General features: G+C 40.5%; 1 protein-coding gene and 1 non-coding gene across 5 annotated transcripts in view; both read left to right on the top strand.

Annotated features, from left to right (window-relative positions):
- Positions 1 to 3: 3 nt before the first annotated feature.
- Positions 4 to 75, top strand: trnah-gug (transfer RNA histidin (anticodon GUG)). The gene has a single exon. It is a non-coding gene; the product is annotated as a tRNA-His (tRNA).
- Positions 76 to 1,092: 1,017 nt separating this feature from the next.
- Positions 1,093 to 24,690, top strand: part of LOC129181180 (FERM domain-containing protein 5) — a 64,119-nt gene continuing 40,521 nt past the window's right edge. For 3 of the 4 annotated variants that reach the window (XM_054775974.1, XM_054775975.1, XM_054775973.1), the window contains exon 1: positions 1,093 to 1,511. In XM_054775974.1, the coding sequence (XP_054631949.1) occupies positions 1,410 to 1,511 (102 nt within the window). In that variant the 5' untranslated portion in view covers positions 1,093 to 1,409. Of the gene's footprint in view, positions 1,512 to 3,528; positions 3,589 to 24,690 lie in introns of all 4 variants that reach the window. The other variant, XM_054775976.1, reaches the window with a different exon arrangement.

Raw genomic sequence — 24,690 nt, 5'->3', positions numbered from 1 at the left:
CTCGCCGTGATCGTATAGTGGTTAGTACTCTGCGTTGTGGCCGCAGCAACCCCGGTTCGAATCCGGGTCACGGCAGGAGGACTTACTTTTCTGCATATTCCACCAAATCACTCGTATATATTTTTCGTAACTGACTAACATCCATTTTTAAATGTACCATGTCGCGGTCATAAAGACATTTTCATATAAAAATCATGAAGATGGTTGATATTTGCAACAGATGACGCCTGTATGGAATGGAATACTGTATCAAACAAAAATACAAAATAGAGCGATAAACTGCTTTACATTGCAAAAATATATATAAAAATGTTCCTTTCATCAAAACAGTGGAAAAGAAGATAGACTAAGGAATTACTCAGCTGGCAGTAAATACTGTTGTCCAGTGCAAAGGCCATTGCATGGAAAACAACATTTCTTACAAAAAGTAGTGTCGCATACTCTTATTACCCAAAAATCAGCAAAATTGTTCTACTTTTCTGAGACAAGGTACAGTATATACAAGTACTAGGGTTTATGATATACAGCGCAGTAAGGCCTTTATCCTACAGGGGGCAGTAGAACACACTTCATGATGGGCTGCATAAGTAAATAAAAGAAAATCTGCTTTTTCATGGAGGTTTGTGTGAGTTTTTACCAAAAAAATCGCCATATATAATCCAATCCAATCCAATCCACTTTATTTATATAGCACATTTTATAAACACTGTTTCCAAAGTGCTGCACAGACTAGCAAAACCATAAATAATAAGTAAATAAAGGAATGTAAATGTAAATAATAAGTAAAAATTACGACAATAAAAACTAAAAGATCAAATAGAAACAAAGAAACGTACTACAATAAAATATTTAAAACAAGAAATCGAATATATAACTTGACAGTAACCTGATATGTTTTTAACGTTGCAACAAAATCAACTGGCACGCCATATACATGTCTACAGATCATACAATATGGCGTATTATTGGTATTTCACAGAAATGTGCACACTTTTGCCAAAAAATGGCCCTTAATGCAAATGTGAACCTTAAAGTGGGGGACAGGAAAACGCCCCCCACCCTCCAGTTGGTTGACTTTGACGTCAGATTTCATTGGGGCCCGCCCGCCAACTCAAGTAGCATCGGTGAATGGAGGGAAATAATCCTGCATCACAGCAGAGCAGCAGAGCCGAGCAACGCTGCATGTGGATGCAGGGCATCCTGGGATCCATCCTACCTTTATCTGCACGACGCATCCACATCAACTACAACCTGACGGAAGCACGAGAACACCATGGTGCACCCCTCGCCTGCTCGACGCGCTGCTCCGGGGCGTTTAGGGGACCCTGGAGTGTGGGCATTGTGACGTTCACTTGCACTTGTGTTGACTTTATTGTTCCCTCGGCCGAGACACAACACGGCACAGCAAAATGTTGAGTCGATTCGTGAGTGGCAGCATCAGGAATCTGGAACGGGAATACAGCTGCACCGTCAGGCTGCTGGACGACTCTGAATATACGTGCACCATTCAGGTGAGTCACCTGTCGGCCATGCTGTGGTTGTGTAGCCCCGCGGAGTGTGTGGTTGTGCTCGGGCTGACTGACTGGCAAGTCCCCACTGCAAGTGTGCTCACAGGTTTGTCATTTCACAACAACCCCAACGCTAACTTAGGGTGATGCATTCACCCTTCATGACCCACTGGTGTCAAAACACATTAGATTGCAGGCAGTGCTGTGAGATAGTGGAGGAAAAAGGTCACCATTGTAGCTTTAGGGCTACATTGACTTGTCAGTGGAGTGGTAAGTAGTAAGATAGTGCTGTTTGGCACTTCAATTTTGAAGCCTGTGCTCCTTTTGGCCTCATAATCGCCCCTAATGGTTATGTTAGTGCTGTATGTGTTTAATAGTAGCAATGACTAGAATGTGTTTTGAGACACACAACAAGGCCCCTACCCTTTTAAAAAAAAGTACATAATTGTACTTAATAATGTCTTTTGACTTATCTCACTGTTTTGGACCCCAAAAATGTCTACTGTAACTCATTTTGACCATGTAAGTACCATTTGTACCCCTTGACACTTGCTTTAGCAGTTTTTGGGCCACTTTGTTCAACTACAGTCCAATATTTAGGGTAAATTAGTGCATGGCGTTCCAAAAATAATAAAAGGAATGTGCATGTTTAAGCCACACATTCAGGAAGAAAATACATACGTGTTCCTTTTTAGGGATACAGTTGCTTGCCACTAAAGTGGTATCAATCAAATGTGCTGCTTTTGTAGTTGTTTTTGGTCACAAATAAATGGGTGTACATTTGTGTAGTTTTTGTGTCTTTTTGGCACGCAAAAATACCTACTATAGACGGAAGGATCATTTGGACCTCTTGGTACTTGCTTTGGCATTCTTTAGTCACTTTATAGTTATAGTCCAGTATTTAGGCCTTGAGGGTAAAAAAAAGTGCATGCTTTTACAAGAACATGAACGTGACATTGAGGTGCGTGATTAGGCCACATACATTTAGAAAGTACAAGGTACATATTTGAACCTGGGGTACAATGGCTTATCAATGAGGTGGTCCAGTCAAAGATATTGCTTGTAGTTGATAAGATGCAAAACAGTCAGAATATAAAATGGGGTACATTTTACACAAATTTAAAAGACAATCTTGGCTTTTATCTTCTGGCATTAGGTTGCTGGATTACTGCTGACTGGAAATTATTTAGTGATCCATGCATTAATAATACACAGAAGGTTCCGTATTGCCATGTTGAGGTGTACAGTAACTACAATAGCTCTGTGAGCTACAGCGCTAACATAATACTCACATTTTAACTGCAACATCGTGCTAGGTTAGCCTATTGGCTGCAGAAAAACAAAATGATTAAAATGACAGCTCCCATGGCTGTAGCTGATGGATATTGGACAGAGCTTCAGTTGTATTTTAAGATGTGTAGTGAAGCCTGCCCTTTATTTTCATTTTTGTACATTGCTAGTGGGCATATACACCAGGTGGACTCATTGAGCAAGGGGCAGGTCAGCGGTGTTATCATGTCAAGTTTTTTCAGAACTCCAAAAGAGATGAAAATAAATGAGGGAGATGGAAGATTTTTCTCATGTTTGGTGCTCATGAACAGGGTACTGTTAGAACATCAATAAATAGGCCAATTTGCATAATAGAGTACATTTACTGTAAGTAAAGACACCTGTAAAGAATACAAAGCCACGCTGGTGGGGATGTCTCCTTCTCGCTGCCGTCCCTCCACTGCAAGCTTTTGATGCTGCTGCATTTTTTTTCCCTTCATGCTTTGCGTCCTTCTGAGTAGGTGAAATAGAACCTGTCACATCAATTACAAAAACAATTTCTTGTTGCGCTTTGTGGATGCTGCACGGTCGTAGTGTAAAAATACATCCCAGGAGACTTCTCTGACTATTCAGAAACACGTAGCCACATTAAAGCTTCGTCAAGGACACATTAACCTGCCTTGTAAGAACAATGAATCATTCAAAAGACATTCCAGATTATTCACACTTTGATATCCATTGTCATCAACAGACTCATCTTTGTTGTCCCATGAGGAGGTGTGAAACCGATGCTGCAGTTCCGTAACATGCCGTACGTGTACGTGTTGTGTGCACCGAGAGCCGAGCCAGAGACGGACTGTGAGGCCAGCAGGTGTTCTGTTTGCACCAGAGTCGCGTGGTCTGGTGCTTCTGATGTCAACATGCTATAAAGCAGGAGCAAAGGAGGAGAAAAGCTCTGCTGTGGCATGCTAAGAAGCTTCTTTAAAGACTCAAATGTTGTCATTAAGTAAAGAAAAATAAGGTGCATTTAAAACTGGAGTTTGCTGTGCTGTGTTGCAAGAAATGTGCAGAAGCGTCATGAGCTGGAATACATGGAGAACTTGAGAAAGTGTGTAAAGTAAGAGGCACAACTAGGTCACAATCGTTCTCTTTTACGCTGTCTGATGCTGTTTCGTTTCCAGCGTGCTGCGTTCTGACTATTTTTGTTATAATATCAGAGCAGCACATTCTGACACACTCACTGATCTGTTGCCCTCAATTCTGAGTTCTTCCTGTCTTTGATTCATCTTCATGTCTGCCCAATTCAAAGTCCATTACCCAAAATCTAGCCTCAAGGGTGGAATTTAGACAGTTTATAAGTGCTTCAAGAAACACGCTGTTTTGTGTGTCTGTAGCTTTAATGCGAATGAGCTGTGTTTGCCCACGTGTTTGGCTACAAGAAATGTTATTGTCCACTTTTTCCTCTTTTTACTTATACACTGCAACTCTATTACCGACTTAATAGATGCCATATATCACACACAACAACGTAACATTAGGGAGTGCGACAAGAGGACACAAATGTAGCATAGCTATATAAGCCACAGTGCTAACATTACACTCACATTTTCACGACATCAAGCTATGCTAACCTATTGGCTGAAGAAAAAAAATAGAATTATAAAACTTGCAGCTCCCACGTCTGTTGCAGACTTCACGGATAGTTGGCGGGGTGCATGGCTTCATTTTAAGACGTGTGGCGAAGCCTGATTTTTCACAAATTCGTGGGGATATACATGGGGCGGGCTCACCTAGGGGGGTGGGTTAGATGCTGTATCATGTTCATGAGGGAGAAGAACTTCTAAACCAACAGTTAGAGCACCTCTTCTCTCAAAAGTGGAGCTTTTCTCATGTTGGTGCTCATAAACAGGGTGCAGGCATGTATTATTATTATTAGAACACCATTAAAAAGACAATTTTCCATAATAGGAGACCTTTTATACCAGGTATCAACTTGTAAATACAGAGTCAGCAGGCTTTTGTAATCAAGTCGGTCATTTCAAAGCAGCCATTGTCAATGTAATTTAGCTTTATTCAATTATTCTCCTGTGCATTTTCGGAGGAGGAAAAAGTGAGCTTCAATGACCTCACAAGCCCTGTAGATGTAGTTGTCTAGATGCAGCTTGACAGATGAGCCCGAAACCCTTCTTTTTGCCCTTAGGCTTCGTCTGATTTGAATGCGGCATTACAGCAGAGGAGTCGGACTTCAGACTTGGCTTGGGCTCACACTTTTTGTCAGGTTATAAAACCACAGAAATGACGTGTAGAGGCTTCAGTTGTCCATCCGCTTTCAATATTTGACTGCTTGCTGGTAGCTAATCCTTGGTTTGCCTTTAATTGCTGTGTAAAAGCAAAAGTCTCAGAGGTTCCACAGCCTCCACAGACATGAGGAAAATCTTTGTTTATCCCTGAAAGGCTCCGTTGACTTTGCAGAGGCCTTTTTTTATAGAAAGTTGGTTCTATTTAAGCAGCATTTGTTTGTTCAGCAGTTACACGGCAAAATACGCAGGTTGTGACACATTTATTTCCCCGGCACTATGAAGCTTTGTTGTTGTTTTTTTTAATGAATTATGCATTTAATGAATGGCTCTCTACTCTGTGTTCTGGCCCGCTCTATGCAGATAATTATAGTTTGCACCCGACAAACCCTATGATTTCTATTAATTGTTGTATTCATGTGAACAAACTGCATGGAGTTGTGCTTGTGACAGAAATGAACTGAGTTTTCCTGTGCTGCCATCTTGGAGTGTATTTGGTAGAGGGGGAGGGAGCTTGAGTGTATTGAGAGGTGCTTTTCTTTGAAGCTTGGTGCCAGGATTTTAACTGTTGCTACGGCGTCTCCACAGTTACCCAAAATATATGTGAGTTCACGCACTGCCTGGTCAGGATTCCCTCTCCTAAAAGTCCTGACAAATAGATCCTGCCTGTTAGGACTCACAAAACGTAATTTGGCATGGGTCGACTGGACACCAGTTGTTTCACCAATCAGTTGGTGCCCTGACAAACATGTTGCAACAGTAGAAACCGTGTCTGGTCAACAGTGTGGCTGTTCTGTTTGAACAGCATTGGATATCCATTAGAGTAGTCATTGTACAGCTTGTATAGCAGTATAAATTTACCCGCCAGTGACTCAACACTCAGTTGTTATTGTCTAAATAGCTGACAAGTATGTAACAAGATAATTTGCCAACAGTCAACAGCGATGGTGGTAGTGTCATGTTCTGGGGCTGCATGAGTGCTTCCGGCATGTGCTGAGCTGCGGTTCATTAAGGGAAATATGAATTCCAACATGTACTTTGAGATTCTGAAGCATAGTGTGCAGTGGTCACATAGCCAGTCACAGCCAACGAGTTATTTTTGTCTTTCCTTATATTGATCTCTGACCATTTTATTGGAAAATCCAAGTATTTTTGTAAAAATACCTCATATCCGTATAAACATTCAAAAACATGTCTTTTTTTTGTAGGGATTTTAAAGTCATCCAGGAATTTGTCACCAAAGTTGGCACGTTGCACTTTGACTTGTGTTCATCTTTGGGCGTTGCTTTCTTTAGTGAAGTGAAATCTTGCTTAGGTCACCACATAGGGTAGGGCCGGCTCCGCTCACTGTGTCCTGTCCCACAACTACTGGCGTGTTGGTCAGGGTTGTAAGATTGTGTTGCTTTGCATACAGTGAGTGTGTGTTCAGAGCTCACAGCAGCTGCCACGCTGTTGCCATGCTTATAGTATGACTGAATGAGTAAAATGTGCTGAATGTTTCATGAGGGACAACCTGGGAAGAACATAATTTGCATGTAGCAGCATCACGATTGGCTGGACCTGTGGCCCATGATTAGTTGCAATTAAGGAATACATCACTGTTGCATCAATCCGCACGACAGCGCCAGTATGCAGCCCACTTCCATTTTCAGAATATTTCCTTCTTTTTATTATAGAAAACAAGACGTCAGACACATTAACACATTTGGGCAATGTGTCTCTAATGTACTCTGCTGTTATAACAGGACTAAGTGGTCCTCTCCTTTCCCCTTCTTTAGAATGGCTTCAGCCCGTCAGTGTGCCGTGTTGTCATTTGTGTTGTTTGGTACGAGATCAGGTGTATCTTCCACCTGTAAGCATGAATGTTAATCCTCCCTAACAGAATAAAATGTCTCTGTTACTGGTCTTGACTCTCCATCAGGATGATGGTTAACAAAAACAGAACCACACTTGTCGAGAGATGCAGCGACCTTGAGATCAGTTTTTCCTTGCCTGCTTCACCCAAGAGATTGTCCTTGTGGGGTTTATGTCATATATTCGGATTAATACGGTATATTTGGTCAAACAGTATTACTTTACTTTAGTAAATCTTTGTTTCAAGGGTTGTTTTTAAGAATATTAAAACTGTGGTTGTCATGTGCACTGTCAAACTAAACTCTGATGTTGCTTCTTTGTGGAAAATGCACCACAGCCCATCCGGATTCAATCCTGACTCAATCCCATTGTAAGCTTCTTTGGTTTGTTGTCACTCAAAGCAGGCATCACCCACAGGGTATTTTCAAATTTTTTTCTCTCCCTTTTTGCACTCCTGTTATTCCAAACCCCCCCGTCGTCCCACCCTCATCTGCTTCACGGGTTACCTCCGTGTCACTCAGACTGGAGTATCCCGCGCTTGTGTGCCTCACTGCAGGGTATTTGGAGCTAATGATTCCTCCCCTCCTTCTCTCAGCCCTCTTATCTTTCATCTGTAAGCCATTGTCTCCTCTGTATGCTTTGCGGGCGCCTATTAGGTCTTCAAATGCGACACCCTTCTCTCTCATTTCATCAAAACAGTTGATTTTGTGTTACTTTCTTCCCTCATCTGAAACCTAACCTCAGACACCAGCAGATATCAAGTAAATATGATTGCATTAACTGGACACAAATGAAAGATGGTTGCTGTCTTTTGTTGAACAGCTTGCCAAAGAACCAATTTGACTATCAGCCCTCACAGAAATAGAACTTTAACACTGATAAATCATATTTAATGTCTTAATGTGTGTATTCAAAGTGTGTTGTAGCTCCATGTTTTATTTTAGGATGTGTTGTGAAGCCTGCTTTTTTACAAAGCCATCCTCCATGAAGTGGTCGGCTTATACACTGGGTGGGCTCATCTATTTAGGGGTGGGTCAGAGGAGGTGTCATCAGTGAGGACAGAGGTTGTTGCTTCATGACACCATACAAACCAGGAACGATTAAAGCGACCCTTGAGCCCCTCTTGGCTCAAAAGTGCACCAAACTGTGGTTTGCTATGAAGTCAAAATGCTCAACTCATTCAGGACATTTAGCACTCTCAGTACTTAGTGATATCATGCTAGCATTTTAGGCATTTTTTTTTTGGTAAAGCCATAAACTTACCTTCAGCTGTCTTGTTAGCTTTGCTAATCATTGCTACCTAACACACTAACTGTTAGCATTTAATATTTTATCCATTTCCATTCGCCAAAACCTACACACGTATCATGTATACTTTTACTTTCATACATAGCATGCTATCATGCTAGCATGCAAGAAATACTAACATGATTGCATTTTGTCTATTCCCATACATATAAACTTACATAGATACTTGGCGTGATCATGCTAGGTGCTAACGTGCTAACAGTATGGTAGCATTGCTTCCATGCTAGGTGTTAGCATGCTAAAAGTTAGCATTTGAGCCATTTTTTGTTACTAAAATTCCCACAATTCCTGCTGCTTTCACATTCGTCAAATAATTCAAACCATTCATTCTACAATTAATTTTGCATAAAAACTGTCTCTGTGCATCACACCCACAACTATTACTACTTGTATATAAGCAGCAAAAAGAAATGATTGTCCTCTTACCTCAGCTGCACCCTGCTGCCTGTGGAGAGAATCATACTTTGAATAAAAGTTGTGGTGACTCTCACTGTTATCGCTGTGCTCACAGAGTTAAACATGCTGTTTCAGTCAGGTATACCATGGCGGAGGAGTGGATGAGATGTCTGGCTGGCTTGCTTTGTGAGAGTCATTCTTTGTATTTGTGTGTGTGTGTGTGTGTGTGTGTGTGTGTGTGTGTGTGTGTGTGTCTCTATATTCGCTTGGTATGGCATCCGTCACTCAATGTTTTGTTCCAACGTACAATCAAATAAAAAGCCTGCCTTGGCCCATATTGTTCCACACATTTCTGCAGCCTTGTAGAACACTAGCATCGAGTCATGCACGCATGTCTCCTTTTCCTTGGTGCATGTGTGTTTGTGTGTGTCAGCGCAGCCGTCAGAAGAGATGAGTGTCTCTGAGGAGCAGATAGATGGACACATTGGTCGCCATGCACTGCACGTTTGACTGCAGGACAAATTACTTATTAATTTCTCTAAGAAGGTTATGTTTTCATGTCTGTTTGTTTGTTAGTAAGCAAAATTGTGCAAGAATTGAACCCTCAAGGAGAGGTTGTGCATCATGTTCCAGGCAATGTTCTGTAATGTGTTATTTGTGTTGCACAAGGTTGAGCAATAGCAACTTCTTGCATGAAAAAGACCCCTACAGTTCCTTCACTTTCACTTACCATTGCATACCATATGGTTATTGCTATTAATTTATCTATTAATCATAATTCCATGTGTTCATAATAATATCATTGATAATTATTTGTAATAATTGTTAATTATTGGTGCCCAACGTTTATGACTGTTGTATATAGAAATTGTCATCCATGCTTATTTTTTAGATTATCTTTTGCGTTTTACAGAATAATAATCAAAAATCATGCGGTCCACTCCAGCTTTAATGCAAAACTGCATGGCTTAAAAAGGATCGAGGTGTAACACCTAACAAACACATAATCAGTCAAAAGTTTAAAGATACTTTTTCATGCTTTTCAATGAGAAGATGTCTCCAAACTTGTGACTGGTAATTCATAGCATTTTATTTTATTGTCTTTTCTCTCAGAGTGCCACCATTTTAGTATGACGTTCTGCATCGATTTGCTCCGACTTAGAGCAGCATTACAAAGCCTCTTTCACAGAGAAATCCCACAGAATTGCTGCATCAGAGCCGCAACAGGAGATCGGCGACACTTTTGTGCATAAGAATTTTGTCATACCTAACCGTAACTGAAAGTACCAACCAGGTTTTCATGCGGTAACATTTGCATTTTACGAGGCACTTCATCTACTGTCGCCTGCGCGCATCGCTGCTTTGTTCCGTAATGTCATGTAAATATACCGGAGGACTATTTCCGCAGATCTCTCACTGAGAAATCACATGAGAAAGCGTGTAAAATGCTGAACAAGTGCGTTGGTTGTTTGGTGGCAAATTGGTTTCCGGGACAAGTGACGGGTTTAGAGTTCAGCAGCTGTGCATGTTATTATCCTTGTGTTTGTGCATGCTTTTTAGCTGCAGCCGTACATAAAGACAAAGAGCTTTAACTGTCTCATATCGATCTTAATTCAATTTTCCAGCCAAAAAAACTCCAAGATGATTTGTAGCTTTATTTGCTTTTTGGTGTACAGTATTTGATATATAGCTTGCCTGTGGCAGTGGAATCAAAAGATATTGCCCAATGATTCTCATAATGAGCTTTGTTTTGGCTGAGCACCCAGACACAGAGGTGCACCATATGGCAGTAGAATTGCAGTCTGGAGGGGATTGTTTTAAGCAGAGATGATTCCTTCTCAATAAATGGTGTTCATCGAGCGGGCCTGTACCTTGCAGGCCTGCAGGTGCTGCTGTATTGTTTGCACAGCCTCTCACAATGCCCGTCGTCTAAATCATTTGGAAGGGAAGAATGATTGTTTAATTGCTTTGCCCCCCTGGCCTCTTTGGCTACAGTTGACAATTTATTGTCGTTTTAAATATATCCAAACCTTTTGCAGTAGATCTAGTGTGTGTATGCTCGCTACAATTTAGTGTTGCTTAGTTATGTCATTATGGAGACCAGTAGGTGTCCTACGAGTTGCGGATGAATCTGTGTTTTTTTTTTTTTTTTGGTGAACAAAGCTATTTTTAAGTGCTTGTCATTCTTTAAGGCCGTTTCAGAGAATAAATAATCCTAACAAGGTGTAGGCCTACATGCCTCAGCCTACATGCTGCCTCCAGCACAATGCAAAGCTAATGAATCATTCAGTGGATACTATAAACTAATCTGTAGGTGTCAGGTCTGTTGGTCTGTGGGTCAACAATACCATGGTTTTGTTGTACTATTTTCAGTGAAACATCCAAGGTCAAATGCAGTCTGCTCTAGTATGCTGGTTGACTTACGATTACATTTTCCTATGACTATGACTATGACTGACAATTCATGCCATTATTCAATGGAACAAATGCGCCAAGGTGCTGAAACCAATGCACAGAGTTAACCCTCTTCCTGCCTGCTTGGAGGCGGGACACGAGGAAAACAGACACTGATGCACAGGGCAACATATTGAGGCTGGCAAAACTGTCAAGTTCATTTTCCTGTGTGTGATTAAATTATTTATTATCATCCCAGGTCTAGTGCCTACAAGACATTTTTTTTTTTCGGAACGAGAAATCTTTCATGTTTTAATCTTGGGAGATCTTGTGACACAAGATCTTGTGACTAATTTTGTCTGATCATATCCACAATATTGGGTCTGGAAGCAGTTAACCGCCATAAACTAGGGATTACTGTATACATAATGAAATGCCCTACTACGTTGTTTGATTTCTTCCCTTCACGTCAGCCCACATTGACACATGTCTATGTTACCCGTTCATCTGTCAGTTTTTATGTGTATACTGTACTTATGATGTAGCACTTATGCTGGAATGAATGTCCACTTTTGGCTGCAGAATCCTCATTGACTACTTTCACTCCTGGCTCCTGCGGGCTTTTCCTGACACTCGTCCTTTTTACAGTAGACATTAACTGGGCTTTATAATTAATGAGTGACAGTGGGACACTATGGAAAGGCCCCAGGAGTGCCCTTCAGGACATCCCATTTCCCTGATCCTCTGCAAGAAGCAAACTCTTGAGTGCTGTGGCTGGCTTGGTAACGATGTGGAAGATTTGCAGTTATCATCCACCCTTTAAACTCTTCACATAGTAGCTATAAATCGAGATAGTCACGGTTTGTGTGTCATTATTAATACCAGGACCAACTGCCTCTACTAGGGTTTGGCAAGAACAAGTATAAAAAGCGAAGCACGAGTTGCACTAGTCATAATTTAATACAAACATGGCCTGCATGTTGAGCGAAAATGCTATTCACAATCAAACATACAGTAATTACGCTCCGTCACATTAAATTTCCTTTGCGGTTTTATGGTTATCATCACACATTTCGTCTTTGCTCTTACTAGTCCCCTTCTATATGCCTTTACAAAAAAATAAGAAAAAGCCAAACACACTTGTGTAGTTAACTCATTAGACGCTCGCTGAACTGAAGCATTAAAGTGGTTTATTTCAGCCAACTTAAGATAATGAGGAAACTGTTTTACTTTAATTGTATCTTCGCCTCAACCAGTCTGTTTCTAAATTCTTCATGTTAATAAATAATGGATTCGAGAACAGATAAATTATGCAGCTGTGAGTGTATATTGAGGATGTTGGATAGTCAGACACAACTTCTTTACTGTGCAATTCCATAATGCACTACCACCTACGGTACACCGATGAATCTAAATATGGGCTACAGAACTGAATATATTTCATCTTTTTGATATTTCACTCCTCCGAAATGTAGTGTTCAGGGTCTGCCAAAGCTTTGCCCTTCTCGAATGGGATATAATTACTATACCCAGCTGTCAGGTCCTGCTTGCTCCTTGAAAAGCTGGCCAGAATTGTCAGTCAATACTTGAGCAAGCACTTCATTCACTGCAAACAGAACCTTGATTTGATTTATTCCCAGCTTTCCTGCCTCTGAGTCAGAGCACCAAGTAAAGATTGAGGACTGTGGGAGGTCACAAGATTACTTGTTTTGAAGTTCTTCTCCTTTTGTACAAGCTCATCATTTTGACGCATGATCACATACCAATCGATATAAATGACTCACTTAGTAGATCTTTTTAGAGATGTTTGTCAAATGTCAGCTGTGGTGGACTATAGTGGTCCCATGCTGCATTCAACAGAAATGGGAAGTCGTAAATGCTTCTGCTAAATGTCCTACAAATTAAGGTACACCCTCTTGACCAAGATGCAATTTGATGTCAGGCAGCAATGGTGGTGCCCAATTTGAATACAAAATGTCAAATAAAAGATAAAAAGGTTAACTACAGTTATCTTTATAGTTTTATTGGTTATACTTGATTAAAAAATGTGTGAGGCCGGCAAATAAGAATATGCTGATTCACGAACATGCAGGGATTCACTGTATTATAATTAGGGATGTCCGAAAATATCGGCCCGTCGATATTATCGGTGCGTGTATGTATATATATATATATATATATATATATATATATATATATATATATATATATATATATATATATATATATATATATATATAGGCCTATGGGATCCCGTACTTGCCGTCATCGAGGCTACTTGCCGTCATCGAGGCATCCAGCGGCGCCAATACGTGGAAATACTTCGTTACGTCCTGTGTTATTCCTCGCAGTCGGAACTGGGCTTGATATGTTGAAACCACGGGCATGGGTGTGCCGCAGATAACACCGACGTTAGCTAACCCGTTAGCTTTTAGCGGCGTCGGTACGGTCTCATTGTCTCTGTAATCAGTCGACATTTTTACCCACGTCGAGTGTCACCAAAATGTGGAGATGCCATTCACAACGAGACAGGAGTGGAGGTAGGTGACACCATTGAGCTTACTCTCCACTTAACTCAACAGCAAGCGACAGTTTTTTAGCAATAGCTAAGTGGCGACAGCAACCTCATGACCCGGAAACGGAATAGATACTTTGTTAATCTCCAAGAAAAATGTCTAAAATGTCTACAACAATATTGTGGGTCACCACAATGTGTTAATTCCATGATATGTGATGTTACACACGTATCGGTATCTGTTGACATCGGACTCAATATCGGCATATCCGTTATTGGCAAAAAAGCCAATATCAGACAACCCAAATTAAAATCAGATGTGTTGTCCCTCCTGCCCGCTATTAATGATAACCAGCATCTTCCATCCATCTTCCATGCCGCTTCTCCTCATTAGGGTCGCGGGGGTATGCTGGAGCCTATCCCAGCTGATTTTGGCCAACATGCTGACTGGTCGCCACCCAATCGCAGGGCACACCATAGATAAACAACCATTCACACTCACATTTAGCGTCGCCAATTAACCTAACATGCATGTTTTTGGAATGTCGGGGGAAACCCACGCACGCACTGGGAGAACATGCAAACTCCACACAGAAATGCCCCAAAGGAGAATCGAACCCAGGTCTTCCCGATCTCCAGATTGTGACTGTGTGGCCAACATGCTAACCACTAGACCACCGTGCGGCCTAACCAGCATCTTGTGATGTAGAATGAAAATTATGACTTAAAATAATCAACAAAGCCAGGAAAATTGCAGTAATTCAGTGTTGTATGATGAAGTGGTGGCACATGCTAGTAGTTTCAAACCTGAATGAATTCAGAGCAATGTGAGTGCATGCTTAGAATTTTGCTACAATAAAACTGGACCACTGTGAGTGTGACCTAACATTAACTACAGTACATTGTGATCATTTCTAGATAGTTTGCAGCATCGTGAACTATACTTTGCCTCTAATGACACACAACATCACTTATCAAGGTGGCAAGCCTCGGCTTATGTGTTGACTTTCTTAGGTCTGCAGCACTTTCCGTTTGGACATGGGATATTCCAGTTCTAATGAGCATGAGACACATACTGAACAGAGCCAGATGGCCGCAGAAGACTCAGACTTAAACATGACCGAAGGATCGGCAAAGAATGGTCGGACACAGTAAAACTCAATATTAGACAAGAAGGTTGAAGGCAACCCAATGAGAGGGTGATTGTAAAACACGAACGTGTGTGGGAAAAATAAGACGACTACAACAGTCGGCCTTGACACTTCTGCAGTGAAATATAGTTGGCCCATTTAACAGACAAGCTGGATACGGAATTAAATTGCCCTTCATGTCTATGATGCACTGGGTTTCATCAGAAGTTCTACTACAAATAAATGAATCATGATAAGAAATGTGTGGGGAGCTGCACAAATGACGGAAGGAAGTGATGGTCAATTGTAAATGGCTGTGTAAATCACAGCTGAGCGGAGGTGTGGAAGGTCATTTGTCAAGGTTATTGGTTTATGAGTCACTGTGCTAGGGAGGCAACAGTTTGTGTAAGCGAACTCTTCTGAACATCTCCACACAAAAGGCTGACAATGTGTCTAAACATGCACACCTACAGTGCTGCCCATGCTGTTATTTTTCTGACAAATACACCACATGGTGGCACTGTTATTAAACGCCATAAGTCAGATTGACTTGAAAGTTCAACGTGCTCTACAAAATGCCCACTGTAACTTTAGGGTGTTTTGCCAAATCTGGTTGGTACACACCTTAAAGTAGGGGTGTCTTAGGTTATTTTTCCACTGAGGGACACATACTGAGAAATGAAAGAATGCAAGGGTCATTTGAATATTTTGTAAAAAATGTTGATATGCTAAGAAGTTCAATATATTTCAAGAAAAAATTGCATCTCAGCTTTGTGATATAAGTGGAAAAAAAGCGTTATTAGTATGAATCTGTGTAGGCTCTCAGTCGTACAGGAGTTGTCCATCGAGGAAAAGGCTTCTTGAGACGTCATCTGTACTTCTGTGAAGAATGTGTCGGACGTTTCGCTCCTCATCCGAAGAGCTTCGTCAGCGAACTAATAAGTGCTGGTAGCCTAGGCCTTAAATACAGTAAGAGTGGGCGGAATTGGTGTGCCAACACCCTCCTCCTATTGGTTCGTAAATACCCTGAGACAAAAATTAGTGCATCCTAAAGACAAGGCTCCAAACCAGAAACAGAGCAATGTGGTCTATTCCATCCACTGTAAAGATGAGGAATGCAAAGAGCACTACATTGGGGAAACTAAGCAAATGCTCCAAAAAAGGCTTTATCAACATCGCAGGGACAATGCTAGTGGTCCTCAATCAGCAGTACATCCACACCTGAAAGCTACCAATCACTCTTTTCAGGACAGCGAGGTAAAGATTTTGGCCAAAGAAAACAGATGGTTTGAAAGAGGAGTAAAGGAAGCTATTTTTGTCAAACAACAGAACCCATCATTGAATCGGAATGGTGGTTTGAGGTTTAATTTGGACCCTGTGTTCAGCAGGTTACTGAGACCAAAACCCACAGCTCTTAGTCTTGCAAATGAGGTGAAGGCAGGGCCGAGCCAGAACAATAGATGCTAACAAGCCAGTATCAGAGTCGTTCATACCCTATTCAGGGAGCGACACTTCCCTTTTATCGGAGGTGTTAATAACAGGATAGGATTATACCACTACTCCGCCCAGGCTTAGTGTAACGAACCAATAGGAGGAGGGTGTTGGCACACCAATTCCGCCCACTCTTACTGTATTTAAGGCCTAGGCTACCAGCACTTATTAGTTCGCTGACGAAGCTCTTCGGATGAGGAGCGAAACGTCCGACACATTCTTCACAGAAGTACAGATGACGTCTCAAGAAGCCTTTTCCTTATTAGTATGAACTTCGGTCTTTGCTCTGTTTTTCCCACTTTTTTTTTTTTGCTTTTTTAAATTTTCTAAATATTTAAACTTTCTTCTAAAATAATCTTTGTCAATTTTCTTGGGATAATATTATGACTTTATCACCATAATATCATTTTCGCCAACTGAATTTTTGCTATTTGTTTTTATTTGGTTTTGTTTGTTTCTCATAGTATTATGACATTAAAAAATAAATATTTTTTTTTTAATAGTTTGACCCCATGCTTCTAAAATGAGTTCATTCTTGTAAAATTGTGAATTTTTCTCTTAATATTTTTACTTTAATCCCATCATGTAATCGGTTGGCTTTTCTTCGTACATCATTTCCGGGTTTTCCCTCTCGGGAAGCGCTGAAAAGTCCCTAGAACAAACAAAACAGAGCAAGTTGAGTAGCATCTGAGCAAAAACATTTGCAAATAAGGACACCTATACAATACTGATAACATCCTGATAGAGTCACAGAGTCTGATGCTTTTTATTGCAAATCTTAAGGCCAACTGTTTTGCACACTTGCAGGTGCATTCAAAACATCAGAATTCAAAACATCAATGTTGTAACACCAACATGTTGTTACATTTACGTTAGTTTTATGTGGATGTCGCCAGTCACCATTGTTTACGACTACCTGTACAGTGGTCCCTTGTTTATCACAGTTAATTGGTTCCAGACCCGACTGTGATAATGTGAATTTCCTCGAAGTAGGATTCAATATTAATAAATTAAATATTTTTGTTGTTAAGGCCCTGTCACACCTTGACGATTTAGGCAGCGCATGCCTGACGTGATCATTTTGATGACATACGTTGAACTGCCGACAGTTATTTTTTCAATTTTGGGCGTATACATAGCGTATTCATAACGAGGTCGACGTGAACATGACGTATTAGTAACTTATATAGAACGTTTCTCTAACTTATAGACAACTTATATCGACAAATACGTAACGTGTTGCCGGTGTTCACAATTTATGCCTAACGGCCAACGCCTGTCACAACTTGACGATTTAGCCAGCTTACGCCAACGTATGAAAAATTTGGCCAATACGCTGGCGTACATCCAATAAGTTATGGGTAAGTTTTGTATATGTTAACAGCACGCGGAAGCACGCCGGCATACGTCGTAGTACGTCTAAGTTGTCAAAAAATTTTGTGCATGCACAAAACTTTTCGACGTATGTCAACGTATGATTCATACGTCCCGCATCCGCGGGCAATAAGTTATGCAATTGTTGACACTCGTTCACACCCGTTATTTGTAAGTTACACACAAGTCGTAATACGTCAACATACCTTGAGACAAAACTGTCTTCTTGGCAAGCTTTGGCTGAGAGGAGATGGAGACTGTCGTGTTTGCATTAGCAGATAAGTTAGCAGCTTGACTATGGAATCACATGAGTGCCAAAATTAAAAGGGAATACGTGTGGAAATACAAAGTGGATTAATAATACAAAAATATACAAATGTGGAAATACAAAGAGAATAAATAATAAAAAAATATATACAGATGTAGTCATATTGTTTTTCCATTTTGTCATTGTTTTTTCTGTATTGTCTTTGTTTTTTCCAATTTGCCGTTGTTTTTCCTGTTTTGTATTTGTCTTTTCCACTTGCGTTTTGTCATTGCATTTAGTAATGACGAAGACAAAACAGGAAAAGCAACGCCAAAATGGAAAAAACAAAGACAATGCAGAAATCATTCTTTTGTTTTTTTTGTTTTCTTTTGTTTTGCTTTATATTCGTATTTTTGTTCATTTAGTCATTTTTATGCTTGAAAATGCTTAATTTATGTTATGAATACATACAATTTGCTTAAATATGCATTTTTTTTTTTTTTTACTAATAATACACCATATTCAACCACAAAACAGCGATTGTTGGCAGAGCAGGGACGACGTACTGATGTCGCTATAGCATAATTCAGCCTTTGGGGCATATCTGTAAAATTTGGTTGATTAAAAATGGTCGGCATCAAGCATGACGTCTTTGCAGGGGCAGGGACGGGACTTACTAATAGTCCATAAGTCCATATTGATTCTCTTTGTATTTCCACATTGACCATTTGTCTACTGATTATAAAACTTTGAGAATATCCATCCATCCATCCATCCAGCCATCCATCCATCCATTTTCTATACTGCCTCTTTAGGGTCGCGGGGGCATGCTGGAGCCCATCCCAGCTGACTTCAGGCGATAGGAGGGGTACACCCTGGACTGGTCGTCAGCCAATCGCAGGGCACATATAGACAAACAACCATTCACACTCACATTCACACCTATGGACAATTTAGAGTCGCCAATTAACCTAACCTGCATGTTTTTGGATGTGGGAGGAAACCGGAGTACCCGGAGAAAACCCACGCACGCACGGGGAGAACATGCAAACTCCACACAGAGATGCCCAAGGGAGAATCCAGGTCTTCCCGATCTCCAGGCTGTTACTGTGTTGGCCAACATGCTAACCACTAGACCATCATGCGGCCCACTTTTAGAATATTTGCAGTACATATACTGTACCTGTATTATGCTAGCTTGACTTGCAAAGCATTTTGAGCATGACCTATAGGGAGTGCCACAAAATGCCATTGACCATGCAAAGTGATGGGCATTAGACACAATATTTGAACAGCTATAGAGGAAATTAATACATAAAAATTTTAAGGGATGGGAGAATCTCTCTTAATTTTTGTTTCCATGCCAGTGTTGAGCAGAAAAATGGTGGCGAGATGACTAAATAGCGCCTCTGCTGGTTGCCCCCTAGTAGTGCACTTCATTTTTGCCGCAAATTGCTTTAAGGTGCGATTTTAGTCCATTATCAATCAAATAATTCATTATTATGCCCACCCTTATCCAGGTTTTTGCCCCACTTTCATTATGCACTTGATCTTTTCAGATCATAACCCACTCTGTAGGTTTATTTTGCTGACCCGGTTCTGACACCCAGTTGTGGATTATTTCTCTCAATCAAGATGTTTTATGTAACCGCCTGAGAGGATTATAGAAAAAAAAAACATTCCGCATTTAGAATTTAGTCCCATGCTGCATGAAGATGTGGCCTTGCTGTCTGTGAAATGGGTGGGAATATTAATCCTCGTGGCGTGAAATGTGCTTCCAGTGTCCATTTACACTTGAAAAAATTGTTAATTGACGTTTCACTTAAGATCAGACAAGATTCCGACAGCTTAATGATAGCTAAAAGGTGCTCATCAGTGAGTGTGTGGGAGACGAGGGAAAATGACATTTCCCCACCACTGGAGTACCGGGATGCTGTAACCTGCCATCACCATGGCAACGGCACATTTCGTCATCGCTCTTCAGGTGTGCTCTAAATTACGGCAAGAATTCACCTCCCCGTCGCCTTTCATGGACGTACTCACACATTCGGCAAGTAAAGACCGGGGGGCGAAAAAAATAACCGCAAGTGGCAGTGCTCCAATGAGTCTTGCAGATGAGGATCTGCTTATTATGGTACAGTAATTAGTGCCTGAAGGGTGCAGAATTAGGGCTTTCTGCTAATCCAACACTCCTCTCTACTCCGGGGCGAAGAGAACAGGACACAATCCCAGTAGAGCAGATGGAATGACGTGATCCAAAGAGGGCGCTGAAAGGGGCCCCCCTCATTAAAAAGACTGATTACACGCTGGTAATGAGATCAGCATTTTTTAGGCTGGAGGCTTGCGGTTCTACAGCAACTTTTAGCGCAGAGTTTAATCTGAGAAAGGGTTTAATCTAGTTTGTCCTACTCAAGGTTGTGGCTTCCACATGCTCTTTCTGATCACATTGCATTTGCAGCATTTTATCCTCATAAACTGGAGTGCCAGATCACCAAAGTTTTCTTGAAGCTACAGTGTTTCCTTGATTTTTATTATCAATCATTTCCAAAAAACTGAACAGTACAAAAACTGAAACAATTTTTCCAATAGGAAACAATGTAAATCCAATTAATCCGTTACAGAGACCCAAAAATGTTCATACAAACCACTTTTAAAGGAAAACTGCACTGTTTTTGGAGTTTTGCCCATCATCCACAATCCTTATACAGTATGGGACTTGAGCACACATATCTTTCTCTTTTCGGTGTGTTCTAAAGATGTAAAAACAAATCAAAAGGATGCTCATTACTGCACGTAATGGGACACACCTATGCCGCCTACAAAGACCACTATTAAAACACCTCCAAAAACCTCCAACAAGTACGAAGTAATAGACAGGTTTTCTATGCTCTAACTACTAAAACATTCCATTGATTAACACTCAATCTTATGTATATTGCGGAAATTTATTTATCGCAGTCAGGTCTGGAACCAGTGAACCGCTATAAACGAGGGACGTCTATATCTCCTCATTCATCCCAGAAACAGTGCATTGTACAGCTAGATTTTGCAAGAATCTATTAATTAGGGAAAGTCATGATGGGATTAAAGTGGGATTTAATTTCTCTGTTGATGAAAACAACAGCTGAAGTTTTTTTATCCTTCCAAATAAACCACAACAAGCACTCGATGGGGGGAAAATCTGGTGACCCAATGTGACATTCACTTGTTTGCTTTGGTTTTAAACAACAGCCTTGTGGTAGTCCTCAAAATAAAAAAAAAAAGAGCTTGGGTTATTACCGGTAGTTATTAAGTGATTTTTTTGATGCATGTTGTAGTTCTGAAATGTATTTTTTTCCATAGATGTTGCTATTTTTTCAGCAATCAATAAGAAATCACAAAGTTGACATATTAGCAATCTATGGTGCGCTAACATGTAATTTTCTAAGGGTACTACGGCCTAGAACAGTGCACCTTATTGTATACAGAATTTGAAGATACAATAGAAACTGTAATATCAAAGCATGTGTTTTACTTGTTTCCTTGTTTTTTGGCCTTGTGTGATGTCTTTTTTTCAATTCTTATAACAATTGTTCATATGCTCTAACTAGGAAAATATTGCATTTATTAATATTAAAAGTTAATTGGGATTCAATATTAATAAATGGAATATTTTCGTAGTTACAGCATAGAAACCTTGTTTATGACCTTCTAAAAATGTTTTTTAACATTATTAGATCTCTGTAGACATGGAATAACACCCCTCTTGTCACCTTTATCGTCGTATTACCTCATATTACACATGATAAGCAATAATAAGACATAACTCACATGTTAGCATTGGGAACGTTCCTTGTTATTGTAGTATCTCGAACGTAAGGTGGGTTTATTGCATGGTATTAAAAGAAGAAAAGATTGACATCAGCATATCACCCATCCTCACTATGACGTTTGTTTTGCTAGCTTTGTTCCCATCACATTGCGCAACCCTTATGCGCAGGCTACGGGATCTCTAAAGTGACACAAAAGACGGCCACCGCTTTACACATCTACTGTGCTAACTATTTAGCCTCCATTGCAATTATTCTAGACTTAAGAATGGTTTTGAAATTGAGTGAGGAAGAAAGACTAAGTAAGAAGCAAAAAACTTACCACTTCCACACGGAATGGGAGGAGAATTTTTTTTTTTTCACGCTGTCATGTCGGAGTCTACATCCATGCCTGCAAGTTAAGCTGAATAAGTTGATTCAGTGTCTAATTAATGTAACATTACTGACAGTCACCAGCATGCTACATATGACTTGTCTTTCCATATTTTTGACTAATAATAGGCCATAGTCAACCACGAAACATGCATCATTAATTAATTCATACATTTTTGAAAAACGTGATGGAGCGAGAGCGCGATCTTCAAACCAAAATGTTGCGAGGGACGACTGTATTCTAAAAGATGGACAGCTGTTATGTTTGATATCATGCAAGATTCCTGCCTACCTCAGGAGAGCTCAGTTCAGCAAGCATCAGGTGATTAGCGTTTTGCTTTTCTTTGGATTTTTGTCCACGAAAGAAAGAAAAATGCTGCTGATTTTTTTTATTTGGCGCCACCTGTTGGTTTGCATGTATAAAACTTTTACATCCATGCTGGATGTAAGATGACCTGTCTTTTGTTTTTTTTGTCTTACATTTGGGGTGTTTGGTGTTGTAGTTTTAATGTTGTAGTTGGTCTTAGCACTGATGACATCACTCATTGCTTCCAGAACTGCATGACTGATTAGAGGATGGAATGATTGGGAGGGTAGAGAGAGAGAGCGCCCCATAGCAAAAAGATGCCGCCTCTCACACCACCCCGGTCCCAGTTTTACCAGACCACATGCCACCCTCCGCTTCCAAGCCATGTCGTTCTGGTTTCTCCCCCAAGAGCAAACAAAGCCCCCTTTCAGGCCAGTCCCCACTATGATCATGCAGAGCAGAAACAATCTGTTCCTCTTGGCTTCTCACTGGGAAATGACGCAGCCTTTTTTCTTGTGCACGCCCCACAAGCAGTCAGTCATCTTTTTTTGAAATTTCATGATAGATGACGCTGTTGGAGATGAGCTGTCGTCGATTCCATCTCTTTGCTCATTCTCTGTATGATTTTGGGTAATGATGGCTGTTAATGGAACAAGAAGCACATGTATGATCCAATTTAACAAGACGACATCTTTGTGTTGTATTTTTTGACACAACTTGGATTAATATTATGAGCACAACGTTGAATTACAAAATGCATTATTAACCCTTAAGATAGGGAAGTCAAACTCAATTGCACAGGGGGCCGAAACTTAAGGCCTAGTTTTGGGCCGCACTGGACATTACCTCCCGCCCCACCCTCCAACTTTGTATGTTTCTTGTTATTTATCTTGAAATTTTCAACACTTGTATATTTCTGCGGATTGAAATGATTAAAACCTTACAACCTTTTTGTCTTTTTAACCACCATAACATAACCATTCCAACACAATGGGTGAACGAAGCACATTCATATGCATCATTAGTGCAGGCACCCAGATGCTTGTTTGAAGTTACCAACATGACAAGACATGACCCAATAATCCAGGCTACTTTAAGACATATATGGCAAACTCCGGCCCGGGAGCCAAATCTGGCCCGCGCTGCGATTTAATCCGGCCCTCAGAACTGTTTGATTTGGCCCGGCTCACGAACCTTATCAAATGAAGTGCTTCGAGCTATTGGTGTAATTAAGTGATTCCTCCGGTATAAACTACTTCTCTGGCATTTAAATTTTAAAAGTGGAAACAATATAGTATGTAACACAAAATTCACAACCATTCTTAATGCAAACGTTTTAATCTTGCGAGATTTTGTAACACAAGATCTTGTGACACCCCTATTATTTAGTATATTTATGTTTTTTTTTTCAATTATATATTTGCATTTGTTTAGGCCAGGGTGATTACGTAGCTAAAATACATACGATTGGGTGAACGAATGTAGCATTATGCGTGTCACCAACATGTTTTTACAGAACAGTGTTCAAAGGTAAGATTGGTAGTTTTGTACAGCGTGTGCCTACAGCTGCTTTTTAGTAAAAGCTTTCTAAGCACTGGTGTTTTTAAAGAGACAAGACAGGAAGACATCAAGACATGAAGATAATAGCTGTATGTTCAGTATGATCAGTCAGTAGTCAGGGGCTTCTTTTTCAGTTTGCAAATTGTCAATCAAAGCAAATGCCATGTCAGTCTTCTGCAGAACAATGTGGAAAGGTAGCCAACGTTATTTTAATGGCTTTTGCCCTTGAATAATGCCACTATGCTCCAGGGCCCGAGTACTTTTTGTGTGATGGACAAGGCTGTTTGGATCAGCACTCACCTCACCTGCATTCCCATCAGCCCCATGGGGGTGATGTCACATCTTTGCTCGGTCAGTCTGCATGCTTCCATTTCATTTTACCTGAAGCATCAATTCACTGGCCTCATTCAGTCACTGTGCAGCAGTCAAAGTGGTCAGGAAGCCAAAAAAAAGGCTACGATAGATAGGCTAAGACATTTGGAAAGTTAGCGTTGACTCTTACTACTGTTGGGGAATCACAATCCTGTATACGAACACTAGATGTATTCATTTACTGTGTATTACTTAGCAGGACTACAGTCGTCCCTCTCCACCTTGCGGTCTCTTCTCTCCCTGCAGTGATCCCGTAGCCTGCGCATTACAGTTGCATTGTGGTGTAAACAAAGAATAATAGGAGTGTAAAGGTGACTAGGGGTGTTATTTCAAATCTACAGGGCTCTAATTTTGGTAAAAATCAATTGTAGAAAGTCATAACAGGTTTTCAATGCTCTAACTACGAAAATATTCCATTTATTAATATTGAATCATACTTAGTGGAAATGAACTTATCATGGTCGGGTCTGGAACCAATTAACTGCGA

The sequence above is a fragment of the Dunckerocampus dactyliophorus genome, chromosome 5 (assembly GCF_027744805.1).
Source record: "Dunckerocampus dactyliophorus isolate RoL2022-P2 chromosome 5, RoL_Ddac_1.1, whole genome shotgun sequence".
NCBI classification, from domain to species: Eukaryota; Metazoa; Chordata; class Actinopteri; order Syngnathiformes; family Syngnathidae; genus Dunckerocampus; species Dunckerocampus dactyliophorus.
Note: the sequence above shows the minus strand (reverse complement) of the source record. Positions and strands in the feature narration are given on the sequence as shown.